Raw genomic sequence first — 25,426 nt, 5'->3', positions numbered from 1 at the left:
GCAATCTCGCATAGCCAGACCTATCTCTTCAGCACTGTGTCGGTGCTGGAGAACAGTCTGGCTGTGCCAATTCTCATTCTGGTTTAGGGGAAAAAATGCTCTGGCTTGTTTGTATTTCTTTTAACCAATCATAATTGTCTTGGGTGGGGCTAAATCCAGGATGCAGTGAGGGTGCCCCTGCAAAATAGTGTTGGGGGTTAACTTGTATGGGGGGAGGTGAGCCCTGGCATTAAAATGGCTAAATCCTCTCAAAAAAAAGGTAAGAGTCGTTCACTTGCTGTTTGTTTGTTTTTATGCTTTTTTGCTGTAGGTTGCTAGCGCAGTGGTTGGTGTTGTTGTTGTTTCTCTTTACGACATGGATTTTAAAATACACAGATAGCAGAAGTTAGGAAAATGCGGCCTGAAGAATGCAGGCTTATGCCTGGTGGCCTACAGGTTAGAGAAGTGAGCATGTGATTGGAAGGTCGCCTGTTCAAATCTCCAGACTGGCAGGATAAATCTATGAAAGGCGCTTGCCCGTCCCTCATTGCCACCAGTAAGATTCCCTTGAGCAAGGCCCTTAACCCAATCTAAATCTGTCAGACTAAACTTCAAGTGATTTCGACACCCTTTTCGACATATTTCCTCATCTCTAAATATGATTTTTTTGTGAAATGGTACTGTTAAATTTCATACAGCCCATGTTGCAGCACCAGTTACGACACTATGGGTGATAATAAACAACATAATTCAGTATTTGTTAAGCTCCATTAATGGAGCCGCATCACAAATAAAGTAACCGAGTTAATGGTTTACATTGGAGTTACATGGGAAAGAGTTACAATGATAAATACAGATTCATTGTTGGTTTCTTCAGGGGATTGATACAGATAAAAAAACACCAGCTTTATCCTTCAATTGTTAAGTTTTAATCATCAAGAAGAGGCGCATTGACACAGTGAATGTAACTGAGCAAAATCAAAACTCCACAGTACGATATGACCCCTTTATTATGAGCAGAGCTTTTATACATCTTCACCAGATGCCATCTTTTCTGAGAGACTTGCACCTGACCTGCGTTAAGGCCCTCCAAGGCCACAGGGCTCAACCCTACGCCTCAAAGCCGCACATCTTCAAGGGGACTCGGGACAATGGGAGGGAATAATGTCTCAACCAGCACAAACACAGATGAGCTGCGAGTTAGCAGAGCTCACCAAAGAGCACCGCTCTGCCTCTCACTATCAGCAGGTTTATCTAAAGGGAGAAGAGCTATCTGCCCCGGGGCTAAACATACTTTTGTTTTCCCAAAGCTTTATGACTTCCCTCGGCTAGACAGACGGAGAATCAAAGCTTTCAGCCAAATGTGTGGTAACAGTCACCACACAGGACATGGTTAGGCTAGACAGACGTTCCTGGTAATGCACAATTACAGATCCAGTGTTAAAAAAAAAAAAAAAAAGACATTTTGAAAACATCCTTCGACAACAACCAGCCAAAGCTTCTTGCACGGTTTCCAGTGCAGACACATGTTTCTACAATAGATCTAATGAGCTGAGAGACAACAGTGTGTTGTGTTGGCTTTGCATGATGACAAACTCCTCCGTGTGTTATTGCTGTGATCGGTGTGCAAGCTGTGGCTCAACGATCAAAGCAGCACACACTTGAGATGCTCTTAACAGCTCCAGCTGCCAGAGATCGATGTTCACCTTGGCTCCGGTGACTTTCAGTCTCTGTGAGCTATTGATCAAAGATGAGGCCACGGCACTGAAATGTGAACACTGCAACACTAGTTTCTTTCACATATTGTCTTCTTTTTTCTTCTATTTATTGCAACACGTGTCATATACATTGTGGAGTATATGCCAATAGAGTTGGCTTCCAGGTCCAAGACCTTGGACAGAAGTTGACAAATGATCCCTTATCTTGCTCCTATTTCTTCTTCCCCATCATTCCAGTGACTCGTCGCGAGCACCTTTACGTCCTCTCTGGGCAAACACTGCAGTTTGATTCTTAATCCTTTTACCAGAGGTGATTTTTAACAACTTCCTGCTCCCCTTTCAGTCAAGTCAATGAGTCTGAAGCCTGATCCACTGCAGAGTCTTCCTCAGGCCCAGTAAGCCTTAACCTTGGAGCCCCCCCCCCCTTACCCTCCCCAAGAGGCCCAGGCCAACAGGGAAGGAGATGGGGTGGGGGAAGTAGGCCAGGGGGTGCCGGAGGTGTGTGGAGAAACCAAGGACCTGCCACATTATATGCTTTAACATGACTGGCAAATCCAGCACGGTTAAACAAACTTAACCTTCATTTGTGAAACGGTGCAAATCAAAGGGCAAAAAACGACTTGTGCAAGTAATTACCACCGGGGGAGAGCAACAGGGCAAAGGAAGGATGGAGGGAAGAGAGGTGGGAGGGAGGGGATGAGGTGGCGGTGGGGGCTGGTCTCAGGGACAGCTAGGCGTTAACAGGTTGAATGGAAGGAAATGGGAATCATTTAAGGTGAGGGGCATTTTTAATGAGTTTGCTCAGAAATTGATTTTCCACTGTAATCTTTTATTTATATGCGGCTGGCGGCCTGTCCCCGGCAGAGTACGGGTCAGCCCTCAGAGCGCCATGTCAAGGCCCCCACTCCTTCAAACAACACCCCAAAGTCCAGGGAAAATGGTATTCTAGCTAAGGCAAATATTGTCCTGTCTTGGCTTAAGGGGCGAAAAAGCTGTTTGTTCTAAAAAACTTGCTCTTCACTCGTTTTTTTTTTTTTTTTCCCCCATCGTTTAAGAGGAGACTGTTGAAGAGGGGAAGGCTCTCTTGAAAGATAAGTGTTAAGTTAAAATTAATTACGTAATTATTTATACTGTTCAATTAATGTTAATTATAAGCATTTAATTCAAATGTCTTAAGAGGATTTGGTTGCATCTCACCATTAGCAGTAAACTTACTCTACTTTAGACGTATTTGTCTTATTTCTCTTTAGTTGTATTGATTGAGTTTCTAGTCCAGTTGAAGTTTCCAGTCAAGTTCAATCTGTAAAATAGGTTTTATTTATCGGGTTGACTTATTTGCTGTGCTCTCTTAAATATTAATATTTATTTTTTAAATATGTATTATTTTGTGAAACAGATTTTTATTAACTGATATCTGCATTCAGTAAAATGTATTTTCATTTAAATCTAACGCTAAACCTATTCAGTTAATGAGTTTGAATGAATAAAGCAAACAGAAATAATTAAAACAAGCCATAATGTTTCCCACCTTTTTATTAGACATAAAATAAAATGTCTTGTTGTGAAAGTGCTCAGAAATGTGAACTAAATTGACATTAAATACAATATGTAATTTAAATGTTTTACATCATTTTTTTAAAAACAATAAGAAATTAATTATCCGTCTTTTTTATATTTTCTGACCATGATAATATGATAAACAGCAAAAACTGTGTGGTTAATTTAAAAGAAATCTATTACTCTCACGCATACATTTGGAAATCATAGAATTATAGTGAACGTACTTAATTCTATATTTTTTGCAGTAATTTCAAAATACAATATAAACACCATCTTGGACGAATCAGATGAGTGGGTCCAGTTTTCATCGGCTTATCTAAAATGTACAATCAAATATTATTTGTTGGCTCAATTATCACGTAACATTTTATTGTTTAATTTTTCTTTGAAATGTGTCAGTAAATGTCTCTATATTCAGATATAATATCCAAAAAGAAGTTCCTACCTCTGTGTCTTCAGGCTCAGGCTCTGGTAATGAGGCCTCTAAACAGTCGTACAGACCGACTGTGAGCCCTTTGAGCTGTCGTTGAACTTATTTTTGGACTCTGGCGCCACTTAGTGGTAAAAGTTCTAACTACGCTGCAACACAGTTATTGTATGTATTCAAATTACCACTCGACTTTCATATTTAAGTTAAGTGGTGAGGGACAATATGTGGACATAACAATTTATGTTCAGCACATGAATTCATTCTGCTGGTTGTACACAAGAATATTCTTCTTCTGACTACTACGCAGTTCAACTGGAGCACCGTGGGGTCAAGTGTCTGCACAAGGGCAGCTAGATGATACTTGTGATGGGAGAGCATTCATCTTTCACTTTCCTGTACTTTCCTGCAGACTCATAACCTGTGACTGCCTCTCCACCTTTGTGTTGCTTCTTCAACCAACAAGACTGCATAGTCGATATGGATGTTTCACTTGTGCAGCCTTGTTGATGTAATGTAAAGCATCGGATACAAGACTGTAATAATTAAAAGATTTGATTAGAAATTCAATTTAAGCTAACTATTTAGGTTTATTGAAATGAAATGTTTTTTTTGTTTTAGCCCTTTTAATAAACTGAAATTTAGAGCGTTCACTGATGAACTTTTAACTTCCCATGAGACATGAGGATCGTTTAAACGTCATTATGAATATAATTTCTTGCAACACAAGTCATTATTAGAAGATAACTTCTCCGAGCTAACCACACTGAGCAGTATTCAGACTAACAACGCTGCATCAATACAATAATGTGTTAATGCAAAAAGAAGCCATCTGTCAATGACGTAAACCCATTTAATGTACAGGGATACAATCAGCTGCCATCATCCCTGCCTTCAGCAAGCCTTCCACTGTTAGACTTGGCACAAAATTGTCATCAATTCACAAGATTTGGGGGAAGTTTTCAGTGGTCTTCATTGTGTTGATAAAGTATAAAGTATGATACACCGTGAAAAGTGGGTAGCATAATAACGTTTAGCTTTTGGCCACTGGCAGTCAGAACACAAGTCCACCTGTGTTCTGGGCCAGAATAGGGCCAGCTGTATTTATACAGTTTGATGAACCAAGGCCTCTGTAATTGGCACTTGTGTTCTGGCTGCCACATCTGTAATACCTTTGGACCATAATTCATAATTATTCATAATATTTAATTAAACTTTGTGTGTGACCTACCCTCGTAAGGAAAAACTGCAACCCTCAAATGTCACGTGTCCTATCTAACCTTCTTCACTGCATTTATCTTTTTTTAACTCCTGAGGTCTGGCGATCTAGACTTCATGGTGGATTAACTGGACTGGTAAAAATTGTCTCACAGTCCTATCACGGAGGTGTTCAATGCAACTGTACCACTGTTAGAGGTACGGGGTGAGTTGTTTTCTTAGTTTTATCCAGCAGGTGGCAGATGGAGATTACCTGTTGCACATGTCTCACCTTCTGCACTTTAACTAAAATGCTATATAACTTGCAAGTTATGTTTGCAGTTTGTAATTTATGGGTATTTATTGTGTTTTTCTTTGTGACACATCTCAAGCTTTATAATCTGCCAACATGCAATGTACACACACCACTAAACTGAGCCTAAGACTTGCACATTTCCGTTGGGTTCATAAATGGACATCATGCACGTAAAATATATCAAAAACATATATATGTAATACATGCAATAAATATAAATACACAAATAATGAATAAATTAATGACGCATTATCAACGTCAAAATAAAATGTCTAAATTAACAAATAAAAGGATTGTATATACGGGAAATCTGTCTTTCATGTTGCCGGCTTCTGTTTGATTCTATTTCACCTCCAAGATTTTGCCACAAACAGACTAAATGATCAAAGAAAAACAAATCTCCAAACACTTCCATAGTTTTTCAAAGTTTATTTTTTTCATTCATCTTCAAAAAGCAAGAAAATATACTCTTTTCTTCCAGAAATAATAAATATACAATATTTCTTTATGAACAAAATGCACAATTTACAAAAGTGGCAGCCGAGTGCTCCACCTCCTACGCAGTACTGTCAGACTGTATGCATTCAACTCACTTATCACAGAGTTACAACTGTTATTAGTATGTTCTATTCTCATTATTAATGTCAGTCTTTACTTTTCTATACAGTATTACAGTTTTTTATTAGGTAGAAGATTCCACCGCACACACTCTTCAAAATGTACAGGTCTTCGTTGTGCTTTGTGTCCCGTTATTCTACCGTAATACTTTCATGAGGTTTGAAGACTCCACCCTTTCAGAGCGCAGCACAGTCCGCTCGCTGCTTGTGTCGTGGCTGAGAGCTTATTCCACACAGTTTGAGAAGTGACAAGTTTGTGAGGACAGGCTGGAGAAGACCCCGCCCTGTAGGTAGAGGCCGACAGCAGGATTGTCCTGCCTCAGGACGTCTTGTCCTCCACCTCTGTTCTGTATGTGCTGACGGTCATTCCTTGTTTATAAGGTACATTCCACTGCTCTGGTGTGGACGCAGAGGTGTCTGCAGTGTCTGTCTGTGAGATGATGCTGTCTTGTGGTCAGGAGGTGAAGAGCATGTGTGATAACAGCCAGGCTAAAATACAAGACAGCGTGAGCGAGCTGTGGACCAAAGCCGGCTGGGCTGAGCTGGGGTTAGGCAGAGTGGAGGAGGCCGGAGCGTGGTGTCGCTCTGTGGCGTAGGTCTCCGTCCGTCTGCGCTGCTCTTGATGGGTCAGCGGAGGCTCCACTGTCACGTAGCCATTGATTATCCTCACATTGGGTGGTGGAGTAGTGCTGGAGTACAGAGGACATAAGCAATCAGGGTTTAGCTCGCAATCATTGTCAGTAATAATTTTTCCCAAGAATTCACTGGTTCCAGCTTTTTAAATGTGAATATTTGCTAGTTGTCTTTGTCTTATATGACAGCAAGTAGTGACTGTAAGGCTGCAACTAACAACTGTTTTTATAATCAATTAATCATTCTCGATCATTCTCTATCGATTCATTGCTCATCACAAATTCCCAAAGTAATGTTTTCAAACTGATTCTTCGGTCCAACCAACAGTCCAAAACCCAAAGACTCATCAGGTCTATTTTCTGACATCTAAAAATTGCCTGTGTGACTATAAAGATGTTGCTGCTAAAACATCTGCAGCAGTGAAAACTTCAATTTACTAGAGGTAAATGTAAAACTTGCAGTAATATCTAAAAAAAAGGTGTTCTGATGATTCTGTAATGACCCGCTATGATCTACAATCACCTTATCATCTGAATCACACACAAAACGAGTTGTCAGATATGTTAGTCTCTTTACACAAGTGTTCTAACATATCTAATAACACCTAAAGTGACCCATTATCTTTCCTTCCTTGATTGAAATGTCTTAATTTACATGAATATCACTCCATCTGCTATTTCCAAAAAACCTTAGAGCACCTTAAACTGGCAATACACAACTTTTTTGCTTTTTCCTTATCATTCTTAAGTGAATACTGATTACACAATGACCGGTACGACCGGTGCGTAGGTGAAGATGAAGGACTGAATTATTATTATGATTAAAATTCATTGTTGATTGCAAGGTTGCAAGGTGAACATAGCCTTGCCTTGGACATAGCCAGGCCGATAGCGGTAGCCATTATGCTAACTCTTGTGGCATCAGTAAAAGGGGAGGGAAATTTTCTGTTTAAGTCACCTCACAGAGCTGAAAATATTACAAAGAGCAGTAAATTACTATAGTAATCCAATCACAATAGATATCTCACCTATCTGATCCCATGCGAACCCACAGGTCACTGAAGAGGCGGGGTCGGCCATGGCCGCGGTGGGCTTTGCGAGGCCGTTTGTGTCGTCCGAACTCCTCTAGCTGGCTCAGGCTGTCGGGCAGCAGCATGTGGGGCAGCTCCTCGTCTCCAAGGTCGGGCATGTCGTCCGGGTCCTCCAGCTCCAGCTCCATCTCTGGTAGATTGGTCAGCCAGCTGGTGGGAGATGGGTCAGTGTCCTCCTCGCTGGAACCTGCTGCAGGATCTCCAGCAGGTTTACTCCTGGAGGAGTGAAAAACCAGATAGAGAGGATGTGGAGTCAGTTTATACTCTACTATATACTATACAAATAAAAAATCGGCCACATAAATCCACAGAGGTATCAATCAAACCTTTGACTTAAAGATGGAAAATAAGCTTTTTGTGTCTCTGAGCTGGTCAAAACTGAAAATGCAGGCTTTGTTTCTCTAAGATTTCAGAGTGGCTGCAGGCGAATGTTATTGTTTGTGGTTTCTGACCACTCTATTGCTTTCCACTTACAACTGTTGACTTCAATGAAGAACATGTATCCCACATAGGACGCCTTGCCCTATAAACGCTGCACTGAGTGGCAGAAATACCCAGCAGGCAACATTAGAGGAAGTTGTAACTCTTGTGGCCGTACTGTTGCGTCAAAACTGACATCTGCCCGAAGCAGACCACCCAGAATCCACCGGCCTCTCCTCGAAAAACATTTGCCATGTTTCTGTTTCTTCCACCCATTACTCATACTTTCTCCCCTCTTGTTCTTTCTCCTGTCAATGTGGCTGGCATGTGACCTTGTCTTTCAAGGTGAAAATAAGAAAGAACCAACTGTCGACATAATGAAACAAGCAAAGTAAAATGTGGATTTTTCCTCGCTCATGTCAAACTTTTAAGGTTATTGAATCGTATTACTAAACCTGATATGATGGATCTTAGTCATGATTTCCACTGCTGCTCACTCATAATTAGTTTTCTCTCTACGATCATCATAAATTTGATGATCTGCACTTTTACTTTTACAGCCTCGAAACCCCCATGGTCAGGGTGATGATAGCTCCGGGCCCGCGGTCAAGCTACTGTGGAGCCAGACCCAGCTGCTCTGTCTGTCTGTCAGTCATGTAATCACTCATGAAGACCTTTTGCCAATCGGCTCTGGTCTGAGGCTAAAAGCTTTCATAAACACCTCTCATGCAGCCATCCTGCGGTGTTTTTCCTCGCCCGTCATGTCACCTTGTATCGCAGGGCTAAAAGTGTCTTGAGTGCATGCACACGTGTAAGTGTGTGGTCGTGTGGTTGCGTGTGCAGCGTACGCGAGTGTTTTCTGACCACAGTCAGTCAGTCCACTTGTCAGCTTTTTAAACCAGAACCACTGGCGGAAGCCCACAAGTCTGCAAACAGGGTGGAGGGAGATAGAGAGGCTAACGTCTACAGCTGAAGTTTGCAGTGAGAAGTTCGAGATGGATGGATGGATGGATGGAGATAGAGGTTTTAAAGAGATCGCTTTGTTTTTTCCTGATTCAATTGGCTTTTGTTGCCATTTTATGCCCCCCTGGATCAACCCCCGAGGTGAGAGGGTAGCTGCTCTGTGCCAAGGAATGGAGGCACACTCACACTGAGATATTAAGAGGGATTTTAGAAATGCTGCAGGACGCCGAGCCTCTTGGTGAGTTTGAGTGTGTGTGCAGCCCTGCTCCTTGGCACCGTGCATCCCTCCACTACCCCCTACATGCACATGTGTATGTGTGTGTGTGTTTCTGTTGACCGTGGTACCGTAGGCTGCTATGAACAGGGCAGATACACCGCTGGCAGCTCGCCTTTGGCAGAGAGGGAAGGGAGGCAGCGAAGGAGGAAGGTGAGGGAGTTGATGAGGTTTCAAAGGATTCCTGCATAGCTGAGCTTTATTTGTTACAGAGCACAATCTGCATTGCACGTCAATAAATCCACTGAGGTTAAATAGCTCCACTCTAGAGAGACTAAGATGGCTGTGGACTGGCTGAGTTGTTTCTTTCTCTCTCTGTTTGATGGGCTCTGTTGATGTATGTCCACATGTATCTGCAAGCCTGCCAAAAGTGCTAAACTGCTCTGTTTCACAGGTCGTATTACCATAACATTATGGCCTTTTTTCCATTCATTTTCTTGTCAGGTTAACAGGATCTCAAGGTTTCAACTGTAACATGTGACTTGAATCATCTTGTGCTCATAATTTAATTACACTGGAATTATTTAGCCAAAATACAACAATGCGTATGTTCATCTACAACCATCATCTGCAGCAGTCCTCTACTTCTCCTGATTTTCAACAGTAGATTTGTGTTTGTTTCTTTATAACCACAGTAAAATAATTGAATTTCATGCTCCGTCATCTGTCACGTCTCTGCTTACTCACTCTTTGACTGGCTCCTGGTAATCGGGGGGCATGTGGACGATCTCGTAGCCCTCCTGTCTCAGGATGTCTAGCACACTGTGGTTCCCCAGGAAGTGACCTGACAAAAGACAAAACATGAGAAGTCATGAGAGATCAAAGAGAAGCAAGACAGATTAAAACAGTTCTGGGTTCACCATGCAGTTTATCTGTGTGACTAAGTAAAATCTGGATGCTGTTTTGTAGAAAAAACATTTTGATGCTAATGACAACAATCTGCAGGATATTACCATCCCATGTTTCTGACTGCCCATCATTCCAATAGTTCCGACAGCCTGTTATTCTGAATACAAATGCCCATTGCTCCCAAGGCCTGCTGTTCTGACGATATACACTATGGTATTACCATCTTACGTGTTTAACTTCACAGATGTAACTAATCTTCTTATTTTATCCCAAACTTTTCCCAAACCAAGTACCTTTAACGCCTAAACCTAACCAAACTGTGACCGCTGTCACAGAATGTAACCAGATGTTTAATGTTGCTTTTGTAGCAGTTTGTTTTCTGAATACTGTGCTGCTGCACAAAAGGGCTTACGGTCCAGTTTTTTGGACTGTGGTTTCAGGATAATGGGCTGTCGGAACAATCAGCAGTTATCTGGATTGGATTTACATTACAATTGGTACAAACATTCATGTATCCCACAGGATGAATTGTAATAACTCTTGGCTCCTCGCACAAAAAACTCCAACTTGACTTCATACATATTCTTGGAAAATTACATCATGGGATCTCAGATACACTCGAGGTACATCTTTTAATGTTGGACCCAGGATCAACACTAGATATGCTCGACATTCAGTAGGCCTCCGCCACCGACGACGATGTTTTTCCATCTATGGATACGTGTTTATGGCAGTTACAGTCCCGCTGTAGACAGGAGCAAGAAACAGGATTTGGATGATCTGTGAGACAACTGGGACTGTTCAAATGTAAGGTCTCTCTTCATCTCCTGGGCCCACTTGTTGCTCTGTAATGACCCCATATTGTCGGCACTCAACCTCCTGCCTGCTCTCCGCCCCTCTCCCTCTTTCTTTCACCTTGTGTATGATTCCTTCAGACAAACATCAAACATGTGGGCCTCAGCCCCACACTGATAAAAGCTTCTTTTTTTTTTATTTCTCCCATCAGCCGATAATCCAGCATGTCACTCAACCCAGCAATAAGATGTAATGTAGCCTGACATCACCCCCGCTAACAGAAGAACTCATATTTGTGCTGCCACACATACACAAACCTGCACATGCAAACATTTGCACACACGCAGGAATTCACACACTCACACACCTCAGCTCTCTCCTGCAGCTTATTAACGACACGTTGACAATATTCAAGCCTCTCACTCGCTTTTTGTCAGGGCCTTCTGCTCCCACTCAGCTCCTCACCCCCTGCCAATTTTATCATTATAATGTTCCTGATCATTCCTGAAAGTCAAAGAAAGAGGCACGCGGTGTTACACTTTCTTGGCAGCTGAGTTCAAAGGCAGCGCTGGGATAGGCTGCCGAGTGAAAGGAGGCTTCTAACAACAGAGTGTCGGCGAGATCAGATGGGATTACACAGAGGGGAGGGTGTGAGTTTTTGTCTGGCTGAAGGTGGGTGTATGTATTTGTGTGTGTGTGTGTGTGTGTGTGTGTTCTTTTTTTGCTATACTTATGCAGACTAAAATATCCTCACAACAGCAGAAGTGGGGATATATTTCATATCCTTGTTTGTTCAAGAACTTTCTCAGAGTTAGGATATTTAAACTGAACTGTGAGATAGTAAAGGAAGTTTTTAACATCCACAAGTGATCTTGTCAATGCAACATACAGACAATAAAACAAACAGTTCAAATTAGATCCCTTTTAATGGAAAAGATTACTCCAAAATTTTAAAAAATGATCCTGTCTTAGCTGTGTTGGTCCCAAATGTAAACCCACTGGGACGTGATCCTTTGAGTTTGGCATTGCAGCCATCGCCATCTTGGTTTTCTGTAGCTTGAAGGACACACTGTCGATGACAAGGTAGCTGCCCCCTGAAGCATACCCTACGGTCTCATCTATTTTGCTTTAAATAGGACCATCATTTACAAGATGAACATCATGCTGTATTGAATACCACTTGAAACTAACAATTGAGATCATAAACTCATTCAGAAACCTTTTACTGAGCCAAAAAAATCAATTTAGAAGTAGGGTCATTTTCTCATATGCTTATACAATCTGCTTTTTGAAACCAGTGGAGTCGACAGGTTTAACGCACTTTTGCATTGGCTTAACTTCTCAGATCTGCAAGCTTTGTACTACAACATAACAGATATAGTGAGTAGTAGCTCATGATACTAATATAAACATAATTATATGTGAGAAAATGTGATGACACACTCAAAAAAGTACCACTACACAAATACCAGCTTAATTACTGCCACGAATAATTCCTCTCCTCTCCTCTCTTACATTCTTCTCTCTTTTCTTTCATCCCTTTCTCCTAACAAGACACAGGGGCCAAAGTCAGCTCATTCAGTGACTGCATGCTGACAGATTCAACCACCCTCATATCTGTGTCAAGCAGCTATTTCATTAATTTCTGCAGGCCAGGGGCAGAGAAGAACACCTCCTGTGTGTTCTGCCGGGTGTGAGGTCAAGCTGACTGTTTGATGTGCTCACTTGATTTCCTCTGCTCTGCTGTCATGCGTAACACGCCCAGGCAGAGCAGTGTGTGAGTGTTGGTGTGTGTTTGTTTGTTTGCATGATGAAATGGTAGTTTCCCCCACAACCAACCGATGACCACGTGTTTTTCATTTCTAAGACACACCTGCTGTAAATCCGGCATTCTTTAAACATTCAATCTGCTGAGCGCTCCTTTCAGTACACCCCATTTGTCGTTTCCAGGATCCTGTAAACACGCACCCACTGCTTAAACAACCTACTGTACACACAAGCAAACAGGCGCGCAACGCAAACACTTTTGTCTGCTAAGAGAGGACGTGAATAAACTGCAAACAGCTACAAACATGCACTTATATACACGTGCTCCCTCTCGCACACAAACAAACTGTCATTCTCAATGTTAAAACCACCAATTCTCAAATTTTGGTAACTTCAGTGTTTGAACTTTAATTGAGGGATTGTACAGTTCCCCATGAGTTGGCAAAATTAGTCAAACAAACAAAAATGTTTTGTCTGAGTACCTCAAAATTTGGACTTTTGGAAAAACGTATTCACAAGCTTTTCATCGGACAACAGAGGCGTGTGTGTTGTTTGTGTCTGTGTGTGGTTCATCCCTGTGTGTGGTTGACTGACTGGGCACAGAGATAATAGCTCTTTCCATACATGATGGTGTGTGTGGGAGGCTGGGCTACTGTGTCTGTTTGTGGAGTATTTAGACAGTAAACAGTGTGGCGCTTCTGAAGCAGAGAGCCGACCCAACAAACAGCTCCATTAGCCAGGACGTAATGAGAGGTCAGCTGACTCCTAATCTCTCCCCTGCTGCACGTTGCGCTCGTAGGCTAACTGCATCCGCAATACACTGTAAAACATGCTGTTGCTGCGTATCTCTAACAAGTTAATTACAGCAGTACACTTTGCATACAAATAAATCTTCTTTTGTAAACATCAGGTGTCTGAGAAGTGTTTCTAAAAATCTGTCAGAGCACAGGAAGTTATGAGGACTGAAATTGAAGGAAAAACCAACAATGGTTTACCTGAAATGAAGTATAGAAACTTGTGTGTCCAATGCCCTTTTTCTGTTTAAAATGAAAAAGGACCACATGGCTTTGGAAGGCCACCGCCAATTAAACATAACAATGAGAAAGCAAAATGTTATTCCAAAGATTCAGTTCTTATTTTTTCCTTATGCTGTATCACCACCGTTCACATGATGTCTTGCAGCTGTGAGCAGCTCCTTAGTTCCCATGATTAATGTTTTATGTTTTATGTTTAGGCACTCGCTCAGAGCACTTGGTTAAGGTTAGGGAAAGACCGCGATCTTGGTTAAAAGTCAAAAGTGACTCGAAGCATGAGACAGGATGTGTTTTACTTACTTATTAACATTTAATCAAAACCAAAATCTTTCTCTATAACCTTAATCAGAGAGAGTTTGTTGTGTAAAACTAACCACAGTCTGGGCTTCACTGTGTATGCCCACCATTCAGCATGATCCTGGATGTGATTATGTTTCCCTCAAAACATATCCGGTAAAGAAAATGTGTAGTATACAGTGTATTTAACTGTAAAGCAAGACATCTGTCAGTCTGTCAGTCCGTCTGTTATTCACATATCTAATTCACACATGGCTTGGTTTGTTGCTAAGGACCCAAGGAAGTGCAGTGTCGAATTTGGTGCATTTTCGACATGTGACATATTCAATATTAATGAATCTTAGTGCAACAACTTGCTGTAGTAACATGTTGCAGTGAGAAACAAACAAAAGCAGAAGGTTAAACAAGTCTTGATGGGTGGGTAGTGTGGAAATACACTGCTCTAACTATTATGCCTTATACAGCTAAAAGACACTGCTCTAACTATTATGCCTTATACAGCTAAAACATGCAACTATAGTTCAGTGTGTCTGAACAGGGTGTATTCAGCTCAAGGCCACACTCCCCTGCATATTGCTGAACAGGAAAGAGGTGACTGACACATTTTCTGTATCTCGTCTCAAAACAGACACGGGGTGGGGGCTGTGTAATTCGACCGTTAAGACAGTGGTGGGGTGTTAAAGGGGTGCCAAAAACAAGCTGAACAGATGTATGTATCCTTATATGTGTGTGTTTTGCAAACATGTAACCGCCTACAAAGCAAGAGAATAAAACCAGCCTGCGAGCAGGTTGCAGTTGCAGGAGTGAGTCGTGGGGCTCACATTGGACTGTGTTCTCCCTTTTTGCAAAAAGGCTAACTCAATACTTTGTCTCAGTGTGTTCTTTGTGAACTCTCTCTGAACAGTGTCCTGCTGCAGTCAACTCGGGCATAACAGTAGCCACTGGTTGAAGTTTCTGTCAATAGCAGTATGCCAGGTAACGTTAGCCTCAGGCGCTATGTTTACCTTTGCTTTGCAGTATCGTAAGCTGCTCCAGGGCGCTTCTCTCATTGGTTGTTGTGGTCCGACTTGGAAAGTACCGGCGAAATCATCTGAATTTTAAAGCGTAAATATCAAACATATTTGATATGAGCGCAATTAGTCTGTGAACAGGTCAGGAGGCTTAAGACTGGATGTGTAAAGCCCTCACATTATCGGAATAATCCGTGTTGAACGGCATTGTTTTGAACGGGCACTATAATTTCCCGTAGACAGGGCTCAGTTGGACAGTATACAACTAGGGCACTTAAAATGTGTTAAGTCTGAACTTCACAAAGTTTAGAGACAGAATTAACGTTAAATTGTGGTAATGTGGCTTCCAACCACTTTCAAATAACACCCAACCCACCGGTCTTTCCTGCCACTCTGTTGTCATCGCTCTAATAACACAGATACGCCTTGAATATTTTCTTTGCTAAAAAGGAGTTTTCAGTAGTAGCGAGTGTGACTTTTTGCAGTGTGTACACTACCTTACAGGGTGTTTCCCCTCCCGTGGCTCCTGAGAGCAGAGTTAATGACCCAGTTACTCCTGTGCTTAATAAGCTCTCCATCCTGATTTCCACTTACAGTAGCGACTTGAATGTACTCCACTTCTCCCCCTGTCCATCTGTGTTTACTGTAGCCGTCTCTTGTCTCAGGACTATCCCTTTATCTGTCTGGTTTTCCAGACTGAATTGTGTCTTTTTAAAGCATCTGTGCTTGTGTCTGGTTGTCTTCCATCCTCAAGTTGTTTATTTGCTTCTTGTCTGCCCATGCAAGTTTGTGTATGAAGGCTGTATTGTTGCAGCATGTCTCTCTGGTCGCCACCCAGGATCGACTCCAGCCATGTCAGCACCTCTTTACTCACACCCGGCCTGGGCCTGCACTCCTCTTTCTATCTTTCTAGCCCCCTTTCCCCTACTCTCCATCACGGGCTCACCGCGGCTCCCTTTATTTCTGTTTCTTCATCCCTCTGGACAGCCTCCAAAGTGCAAAGACCAGCTGGTTGTAGCGCAGGGGGAGAATGGAAACTTGGATTGATCCAAAAATGAAGAAAACTCACAGGAAGAGAATTATGTTACTTTTCAGTTTTGCGCAAACAAATGTGTTTGCAATTACGCTGTGTAAACAACGGATCAACTGATGCACACTGGTGGTTTAAAAAATCCCACATGGCTTGCAAGCAGACCACCTCATATGAAGACTGCAATCAGAGCACAAACAGTAAGAAGATGAAGGGAGAAAACACGAGGGGGGGAGAGAAAAATAAGCCCTCATGTGGTGGATTGAGTGAATGAAAAGAGGAAGGTTGCAGACAGGATAGATGGAGGATGGATCGAGAGAGTGGATGGAGGTGGAGCAGGAGGATGGATGTAGTGCGTGATCAGAGGGCGAGAAGGATTGCATTGACGTACATCCTCCACCCAGACAGAAGGCATGCTGGGTACTGTTGCTACATAAGGATCTAAACAAACACAAGCTGTTGCCCCACAGCCATTTGAACAACAGATGAAAGAGAGATGAGAAGATGAGGGAGAGAAATAGAGAGAATACACTGAAGAGGGAGGAAAATAAAACAACTTTATAGCTGACAAGGGCGTGTTCCTCTTTAGATTTGTTTGGAAATGTGTTCCCGTGCGAGTGTGTACCTCCGTGGGCTGAGATGATGGGGAAAATTCCTCTCATCTCCATGTGTTTGTGCATGCGTGCGTAGGTGTCAAATGGGTGACAAATTAAAGGAAAAACTAACGTGAGGTGTTGGACCACCATGAGCCACCATAACTTTGGTGCTCCTCCTCTCTGAACTCTATGATGAACACCAATCCTTCATAAATTATTCCCTCAGTCGGTGTTTTGATGGTGCCGGTTGAGAAAGCTGCCCACCCGTCGGTCTGAAATATCGCGTAGGTGTTTTAATTTGCTAAATATTACTCCCCAAACAGAGACTGTCCATTCGTGACTTAGCAACTGTATCTGTTACAGCAGGCCTGCTTTGGAATTCACCACATGCTGTAACATTGGGCTCTGATCGGAGCGATACTTGGTATATGAAGAGTTTGAAGAGTGGTGTCGTCTTCACTTAAGTTTTTATCAGGACTAACATTAGCTGCTAGCGATAGCCCAGTTAACTAGTTTACTACCTACAACAGTAACAATATTTGGCTCAAATGAGAATCCGGTGTTGATAATGTGCTTTTTACGTATCATCCGAAAAAATACGTACTGTCTTCTCATAGGGTAGCTGTTTATTCATTCATGTTCATAAAAAGCAAGTATTTTTTCTACTATCTACTACTACTACTTTGTTATGTGGGGCTACAGGTCATGTAAAAAAAAAACCTGAAACCCTTAAAACCCTTTTACAGGGTTATTATCCTAAAAATGAATTGGCTCAGCTCAGCTCCAACCAGCTCTGGATTTAGCATAAGCTGAATCTAGTTCGCTACAGCTGATAACATTTAAGTTAACAGAATGTGTGAAGTCAAAGGCCTGTCATTTTAAAAATGACACATGACAATGACACAAATGACACGCATATGTGTCATGAGAGTACAAAAAGCTTGAGGTGTAGCAACTACAGCAACAGGGCTTAGTGAAGAGTAAGTTTGTGGACTGAGACCTGTGGATTGTAAAGGCTAATACATTTGTTATGGTTCCGTTAATTTATTCAAGGTCTTCTTTTAATTTATCACCTGTTAATGTGCTAACCAGTGTGTGTTTTATACTTGTAACAGTGGGTGTACATATGTGTATTTGTGTACCTGTATGTGGTGCGAGCCTCTCTCTGACTTCCCCTGCATAGCATTCTTTCCTTGAACAACATATGACTAATGCAAAAACGATTTTAATAAGCCCAGCATCTCCGCGCCTTGCTGTGCATTTCCATTTACAGTTTTACAGCACTGGGATCCCTCTATAAATCACACAGCAGCCTTCGGATTAACAGAGCGGAGCCGGAGCAACAACTACCCTCGGCACTTCAGAAATAGTTGAACCACTGCCTTGAAAACAGAGCGCTGCTTTCACTTGATGTGTAAATCTAAAAAAGGCAGGATGGTAAATTCCACCTCTCAGACCGGCGCAGGGTTTGTAGAGGAGGAATAATAGTGTTTCCCCTCACCCTCCCACAACTCTCACTCATTCCTCATCTCCATAATGACTTCACTTCCTATGCATGCGGCACGACGTCTGTCTGTCTCCCTGCACCACACTGAGGTGTTACGACTGACAGCGGTTGATGGGGCTGTTCACAAACAAAGTTCTGGTTGACGTTCTGGTCAAATACAGAGATCAAGAGTTGCTGGAGGGGATCGGATCCAGAGTCAGACTGCTGCATGTGGTGGGCCTGACACCGGTCCATGTCAGACAGGCTGGAGGGCGGGCTCAGTGGTGCAGTGTTTGAAGCTTTAAAGTGATTCCCCACGTTTAAATATTTAGACTGCGTGAGCTTGCCGCTGCAGTCTGCAAAGCTCTGGTAGCGCGCAGAGAGAAAGTTAAGAGAGTAGGAGAGGTGAGGGAAAAACAGATGGGTGTACAGAGGGAAAGAGAGAAAGTTGGAGGAGAATACAAAGGCGCAAAGGAATAAAGAAAGGAAGGATGGTGAACAAAGCTTAAAGAAAATTCCTCCGCTGTTTCCAGCCACAAAAGCATCGGCTGGTGATGTTTATACTTTGTGACGCTGTGTGTTTATGTCATCATGGCAAAACGTGGTCCTGGAGACGCCTATTGTAGCGTGAACTAACACAGAAGTGATTTCGAGTATTAAGGTGGTGACATGTCTGTCTGTCTGTCTGTCCCAAGGACCACATTTCAAGAACACTCTATTGTCGTCACCTTTTCTGTCCGCCTGTCAGTAAGTGGACCAATTTTCTCAGTCCGATAACGTTAGAACCATGCAAGATGCAGTCAGGAAACTTTCCAGGTATGCAGTTGAGATCAAGATGAAGGCAACGCTCGTAGGTGGGTGTGGCCCGAGAAAGGGGGATAGACACCTATTGTGGCGGAAACTACCACAGAAGCAGTTTTGAGTATTTTGCCAGGTCTGTCTGTTGACGTATGTTGTCACCGTGATAGCGTCACAACCATATAACATGCAGTCGTGAAATTTTACACATGTAGTTGACAATCAAAGTGAAGGCCAAGTTTGAAAATGGCTGTGGTCTCATGTAATAATGTAGCCATCACTACTAAGTAGGGTCAGGATGTGAACATGGTGATGGGTGTCGTAGGTGTCAGCCGTGGTCTTTGCGATCTCGCCCTGCTGGGACAAGAGGAGTATAGGGAGCAGCTGGTCAATAGTGTGGAAGTAATTTTTTCTTATGGACACACACACACACACACACACACACACACACACAGACATGTGATGGAAGAAGCCTTGACAGAGCTCTGTCTCATAGCAGCCTTTATCTTTCTCATCTCATTCTCACACCATCGGTTCATTTCCTCCCGTCCGCCCTTCAGTTGACGTTGCAGTTAAGAAGGAAACATGTTGAGTTTTCGTGCGTGCAGGTAGAAAATAATCACAGATTTCCTTTCATTACAAAATACAAATGCTTACATGCGTGTCATCCTGTTTATGTGTTTTAACCGAGTGCATATTTGCGTGCATGTGGCAATGTGGTGTGTGTGTGTGTGTTGCTGGTGTACATTACACAGACGTTATGCCCAGCAGGCATGAGCTCAGAGATAAAAGTAAGTGTGTAGGTATGTGATTGTGTATACCTATGTGCCCTCTTGTGTGTAAGTGTGATGTGTCTGCTTGTGTCTCAGAACCAGAGGCCGGCTGGTTTTCATTCTTACCATTTAATCAGGGTCTGATTTACACCTGGGAGAACAGGTGAATGCAATTAACTACCGAGTAGGAAAAGCAGCGGTACTGCTGGTCCTAAGAAAGTGAACCTTTTGTATTCGTTGGTTACAGTTACACTCAGTAATGTTAATGCTTAAAAGATCAAAGCTACAAAGCATCCATGTGTTTATGAAATGTAGCATTAAACTTATTGGCTCTAAAAAGGCTATGAGATGTTCTTTCAGTTGCCAATGAGGTGTGTAATCTTCGAACAAGCTAATGAGCTGTACTGATTTAATTAGAGTTAGGAATCCAACAAGCTAACAGTTACCATAAGATGTTTTCACGCAAACTCACACGTTTGCATTCCTGAACATTTCCAAGACAGCATAACCTTACATGGATATCACAATGGAGCCAATTCTGTTGCTTCAGTGGTTGAAAGATATGTATGCCAACACTCCGAGTCACACGGGGAAGAAACCATTTTGGCTTATTTGAATATTTTTACAAATGCTGAGAGTATATATAAGTAAAAATATCCTAAAACGCTTCTCCCAGTCTAGTTCGTTAATTCAAAGTTGTTGTTGAACCATTTCAGCTGTTTTGAAGGGTTACAGTCTGAATTACATGCCAAATAATTATGTTTTTCTTGCCACCAGGTGGGCATAGAAGCTCCTAACTGGTCAGATGAGGTGTCAGTTAATAGTTCAGAGGTTGGCAGCCATTTGAGGCAGTTTAATGGTGTTTTGCTTTCAAATAGTGCTTCTTTTTTTTTTGACAAAGGAAAGCATGAAAAAGCATTCACAGTCGCTTTTGTCGCTATTTTGTCACCATAATGGATGGAGTATTAAGTTGTGGACTAAATATTTTACGGAATTGGATCCAGTGGACATTTGTGAATAAAAGAAAACAGCTTTTGTTGGATTTTGATATACCACTGAAACACCCAGATACTACATCTATCTCTATCTCTCCCTCTCTATCTGTCCTTTAAAGTGAGCAGAGGACAACACGTGGAGCACATATGTGGCCTCTCTGTCACTTCATAAAATGCTCTTGCACTATGCAGATGTGAAGATGGCATTAAAAGAGAGCAGGACAGAAGTGAGGGATGGTGTCAATATAATAAAGTCAAGACAGCAGAAGATGGACAGACCAGAACGACAGAGGCTGAAGACATAAACTCGTCAGAGCGAGGCACAGAGGTGGAATTAGAGCTAGAGACAAACTGGAGAGCGGCCGGTAACAGAAGGACACACATATGAGGAAAAGGGGCTGAGAAAAGCAGATATGCAGTAAGAGAGGAAGAGACACGGAGACAAAGTGACTTGCAAGCCAAGCAGACTCTCCTTCAGTCATCACTTCAACACCACAGCACCACAAGCGACTGCAAAACACATGGGCCCGCTTTGCCTGCATAATGGGCTATTATAAGCCTGCAGAGCCGAACATATGCACAAAAACAATCAACATTTTGCAAACAGATCCAGTGGATCAGACTTCAAAATAAACAATACAGTACATGTGTATTTCTAACAGTAACTGCTCTTTTTGGCGATAAATATCTCCGCAGATCATGTGACTTTTGTGTCGCTAACATACACAGACACACGTGTATGTGTGTACGTGTGTGAAGCGGTGTCTCGGCCGTGGCAGCATCAGGAAATTCCACGGGATGTTTTCAATAAGGCCGGGCAGCGGCAGCCAGAGAACTGGCAAATGAAAACCTGCTGAAGCACACCACAGAGCTCCAACAACACACTGCCTACCCTCGTGGCAAAAAAAATGATAACCGTGCGCGTGCTTGTGTATAAAAACGACTGTATGTTTATTGTTTGCGTGCGATCGAGAGAGCCAGAGCGTCTGTGAATGCATTTTTTGCTGTGTGAGTGATGGAAAAAAGTGCATTGAGGCTCGTGTCTGTTTACAATGGAGCAACAGAACAAGTGTCCAATATGTGTACGCCGTGTCTGAGAGCATGCTTTCCCTTTACTGCTATCATCTGCCGCTGCTGTGTCATTCGGTCCAAGGGGAAACAGTGATGTATTCACTTGGCCTCACGCAGAACGCTAACGTCATTACATAATGCTGATAGTAATAGTAAACAGCAGTGACCACAGTGGTTTGAAGGAACAGGATGAGAGCCTGTGAGGAGACAGAGGGAAAGACGATGGAAAAGCTGAATCGCAGTTTTAGATAAATATTCGATCAGTAACACAATGTGGCTCACTTCAGCCAAAACATTCCCCTCCATTTTTTTTCAAAGTCTGTACACTAAGCTAGCTTACTGGCTGCTGGCTGTTCATAACGGCTACGAGAGTGGGATCAATCCTCTTGTCTAACGCACAGCGACAAAGCGTATCGGCTTATTTTGCTAAATGTCAAACAAGGAGACAGACGCACAGCCATAACATATTATTGCCTTATGATGTTGTTATGGCTAACGTGTTAGCATGCCTACACATCCAGCAGACAGAGCAGTATTGCCTAATGGGAAATGTACAACTATCATACCACAGGCTTAAATGAACTTATTTGGGGGGAAATTATCGCACAGGAGTTGTAATGTGTAATTTTACATAAACAATTTTTTCAGGTTCATGTCTTTATTTTGGGCTTTAATACTCAAAAAACGCGTCAGTTTTCTCATTCCCCCTCTGTCTGTAGCTCCTGTCTCTTTAAGGCCCCCTGCCCGTATACCCAGTCTGCTCTGATTGGTCAGCTTACACACGTCCGGGCCCCCAGCACCACTCACCACGTCTCTGGTCGGCTCTGTCGTGTTTTCAGCTTCCAGTTAGCTTCACTTCCACGATGAATATAGGCATAAATTATGCAAATGTGTGCCAGTGTTACGTAGTGTGATGTCATGAAGTCACAGCATTAAAGGTGTAACTACTGACGAGGTGTTTCAGGCACTTCAGGAGCAGTGTTTTCTGTGGGAGAAAGGAGCTCTTGTTGTGGACCTTGGGCTTTTTAACTTTCAAGACCTTTTACGTGCAAAGGAACCTTGTAAAAGAACTGAAGGAGAGGAAAATGGACAGAATGAAAATCCTCCAATTTTCAGTCTCCTTCAGTCTCACTACTGTAGGCTGGTAGCACTCTGTGTTTTTTTTCTTTCTTGTTTGTTTTGCAGAAAAAATGTTGCTACTGCTTGAAAGAATAAATAAGAGCAGTGAGAATGTTATAGGCCATACTGTATATGCCTATAAAAAGTGGGGAATTAAAACTATAAACCAACTCAACCAGATACTGTAATTGAGGTTTAATAGCTGCCTGGAGCAACCTCCTTAATATTACATGCAACAGCATCTAATTAGTGCAGTATTACTGATGTATTGTAGGCTTACAATGATGAAAACTGCATAAGAAATCAAAATATATGCTGCATTACCGACTCAAACAGAGAGACTCAAGTTGACTGAGTTGCTTCTGTGGACCATCAATATCATACAATCTTGGCCCCGACATTGGTCTCCAGTAGAGACTAATGCTGCTCAGTCAGTCTCTTTTATACTGCCTGGGGTAATTCAATTACGCCTGCTGGAGCTCTTTTACCTCTGTAATTTGTATTAATAACCTGTTGGTGAAAGTGAGGAAAATAAAGAATGTCTGTTACAACATGTGCGTGCATGCAGATGTGTGCAGGACGGAGGAAAAAGAGACAGAAACCGCTTGAGCAAGTACAAAAGCATACATTTAGCACATAAAAGTGCTTGTGCTACAGGAAGGTGTAGGTGTACAGCGAGAGGAAAGGGGGAGGCTGGGAAGTAAGGTGCTGAGCTGAGCAGAGATGGATTTCCTGCCTGAACCACTTTACACACACGCCGTATAGTTTAATTACCCTGTGAAAAAACTCCTGGACGGACTTCGACATTGGTTACTCTAGAGGGCCTTGACCTGAGCGCTGCCCCGGCTCTTTCCCGACAGTCCTGTTTTCCTTCTGCGCTCTGGACGTGGTTCAGGCTGGAAGTGAAGGGTCCAAAGGGAAACACAGCTAGAGGGGCCATTAATATTTATCTCCTGCACGGCAGAAATGCAACCAGATAAACACAAAAACAGCTACTTGACATAAATAGACACAAACAAAGCAACAAAGAGAGAGAGAGAGAGTGTTGGCCTGTCAGACAAACAGCTGGATCACGTTATGATTATTCCATTTTATAATCCAGAAAGAAGAAAAAGCTGTATGAACCAACGCACGTCATGTTAATGTGATTTTTGAGATCTAACCATAAAGATTGGATTTTATGTGATCTCATTATTGTACGCCCACATTTGGCCGCAAATTTGCTGTTACACATCTCCCCAGGCTGTATTTATTTTGAAATATGTCTGGACAACCTTAATCTGGACACCTCCTGTCCTCTTCATTTATCAAAATACGCATTGGGTTGAGATTGTAATCAGACATCTGTTCACAAAGCAAGCCTCACCACTTCCACAATTTCTACTTTTTTGAAAAAATCTTCGAGCGCAGTCAGATTTCTGGGAGTCCAGGCCGTCACTTAATACATCCTGGCATCATTGGATGATAAAATTTCATGGCTGGTTACGGCCAAAGGGAAACTGGGACCAGCAGGGACAGTTACAGGACCGTAAAGGCATGAGTCAGCATCCTAAACACAGAAATAATAGATGAGAGAAAGGAAGCTTTGTGATTAGAGCATGGGAGAGACTTTATGAAGGCTGATTTATGAAGCCTTTTGTGTCTTGTTTTTCGTAAATCTGCCCAGTTTGTCATCAGAGGCACAACTTCTGTCTATTCAGCCAAGTATATAGATCTCTCTCCTTCTTCTATAATAGAAGGAGACAAGATAAGTGTGGTGGACAGATGTTCAGCTGGATTTACTAACTGCCACTACAAGATCAGCTACACATTTTTGCTTGTATAATACGGAATTAGCTTTAATAACCTGTATTCTATACAGATCTGCAATGAATTAGCGAAAAGTTTTCACTGTGTGGTCATACAGTTGTAATTTTAAGTGCATTGTGCTGACACGACGATATGGCATTGGCTTTCATGCCTTCCACTTGGCTTTTCGAAAAGTCTTCTCATTTTATAGTTTCCATTAATTCTCTTCTCGATTTCCTGAAAAGTGCATTTAATGACTTCCAGTGCAGAAGTTTATCTTCCTTTTTAATTTGATCAGTATTTTTTTCCAGTGATTGTAGTCTTAGTGAATGTTTTTAAAATACCCATAACAGGCTGTAATTGATATATGTATTCCTTTTTTTATTACTCGTTTTTGATTTCAATCTTTCGAAGTTCCCCTTGGATGAACCTAGAAGGGCAGCCTAAGTAACCAGTTACTTAATTAGCTTCTGCTGTTGTAAATCAGACACTAATTACATGCAGATTGCGAGCGCAAAATTGGATGAACGTGCTGCACGAATTTCCCCCCGCTCTTTCATGTAAATCTGGCCCTCATTGAATGTATCTGTTCTGCCTTCCCGAGGCCTTTACTGAGATGACTGTGTTTACTGTGTGTGTGTATGTGTGTGTGAGCATGTGTGTGTGTGTGTACGCAGCAGGGTATAACTGTAATGGCTCTTATCACCTCACACTAGCTGTCAGGTCTCTCACACACACTGCAGCCTGTAGGTGACCCGACACACACGTTCACCTCCTCTCTACCCAGGCCAGGTTGGACACACGGGAGCGCTAACACGTAGCTG

At 42.4% G+C, this 25,426-nt stretch overlaps 2 protein-coding genes across 5 annotated transcripts in view; one reads left to right on the top strand and one right to left on the bottom strand.

The window, feature by feature from the left end:
• Nucleotides 1–25,426, top strand: part of LOC311259106 (uncharacterized protein) — a 76,964-nt gene that overhangs the window by 23,554 nt on the left and 27,984 nt on the right. The window lies entirely within an intron of this gene.
• The window catches only part of trabd2b (TraB domain containing 2B), a 67,379-nt gene continuing 47,564 nt past the window's right edge, over nt 5,612–25,426 (bottom strand). Inside the window, exons 5-7 of the mRNA XM_084355975.1 lie at nt 9,882–9,978; nt 7,475–7,753; nt 5,612–6,503 (exon numbers count right to left, since the gene is read on the bottom strand). Of these exons, the coding sequence (XP_084212101.1) occupies nt 6,269–6,503; nt 7,475–7,753; nt 9,882–9,978 (611 nt within the window). The 3' untranslated portion in view covers nt 5,612–6,268. The remainder of the gene's footprint in view (nt 6,504–7,474; nt 7,754–9,881; nt 9,979–25,426) is intronic.

This window comes from Pagrus pagrus (genome assembly GCF_965226575.1).
Source record: "Pagrus pagrus genome assembly, chromosome: 6".
Classification (NCBI taxonomy): Eukaryota; Metazoa; Chordata; class Actinopteri; order Spariformes; family Sparidae; genus Pagrus; species Pagrus pagrus.
This window is presented reverse-complemented; position numbering and strand designations above follow the sequence as displayed.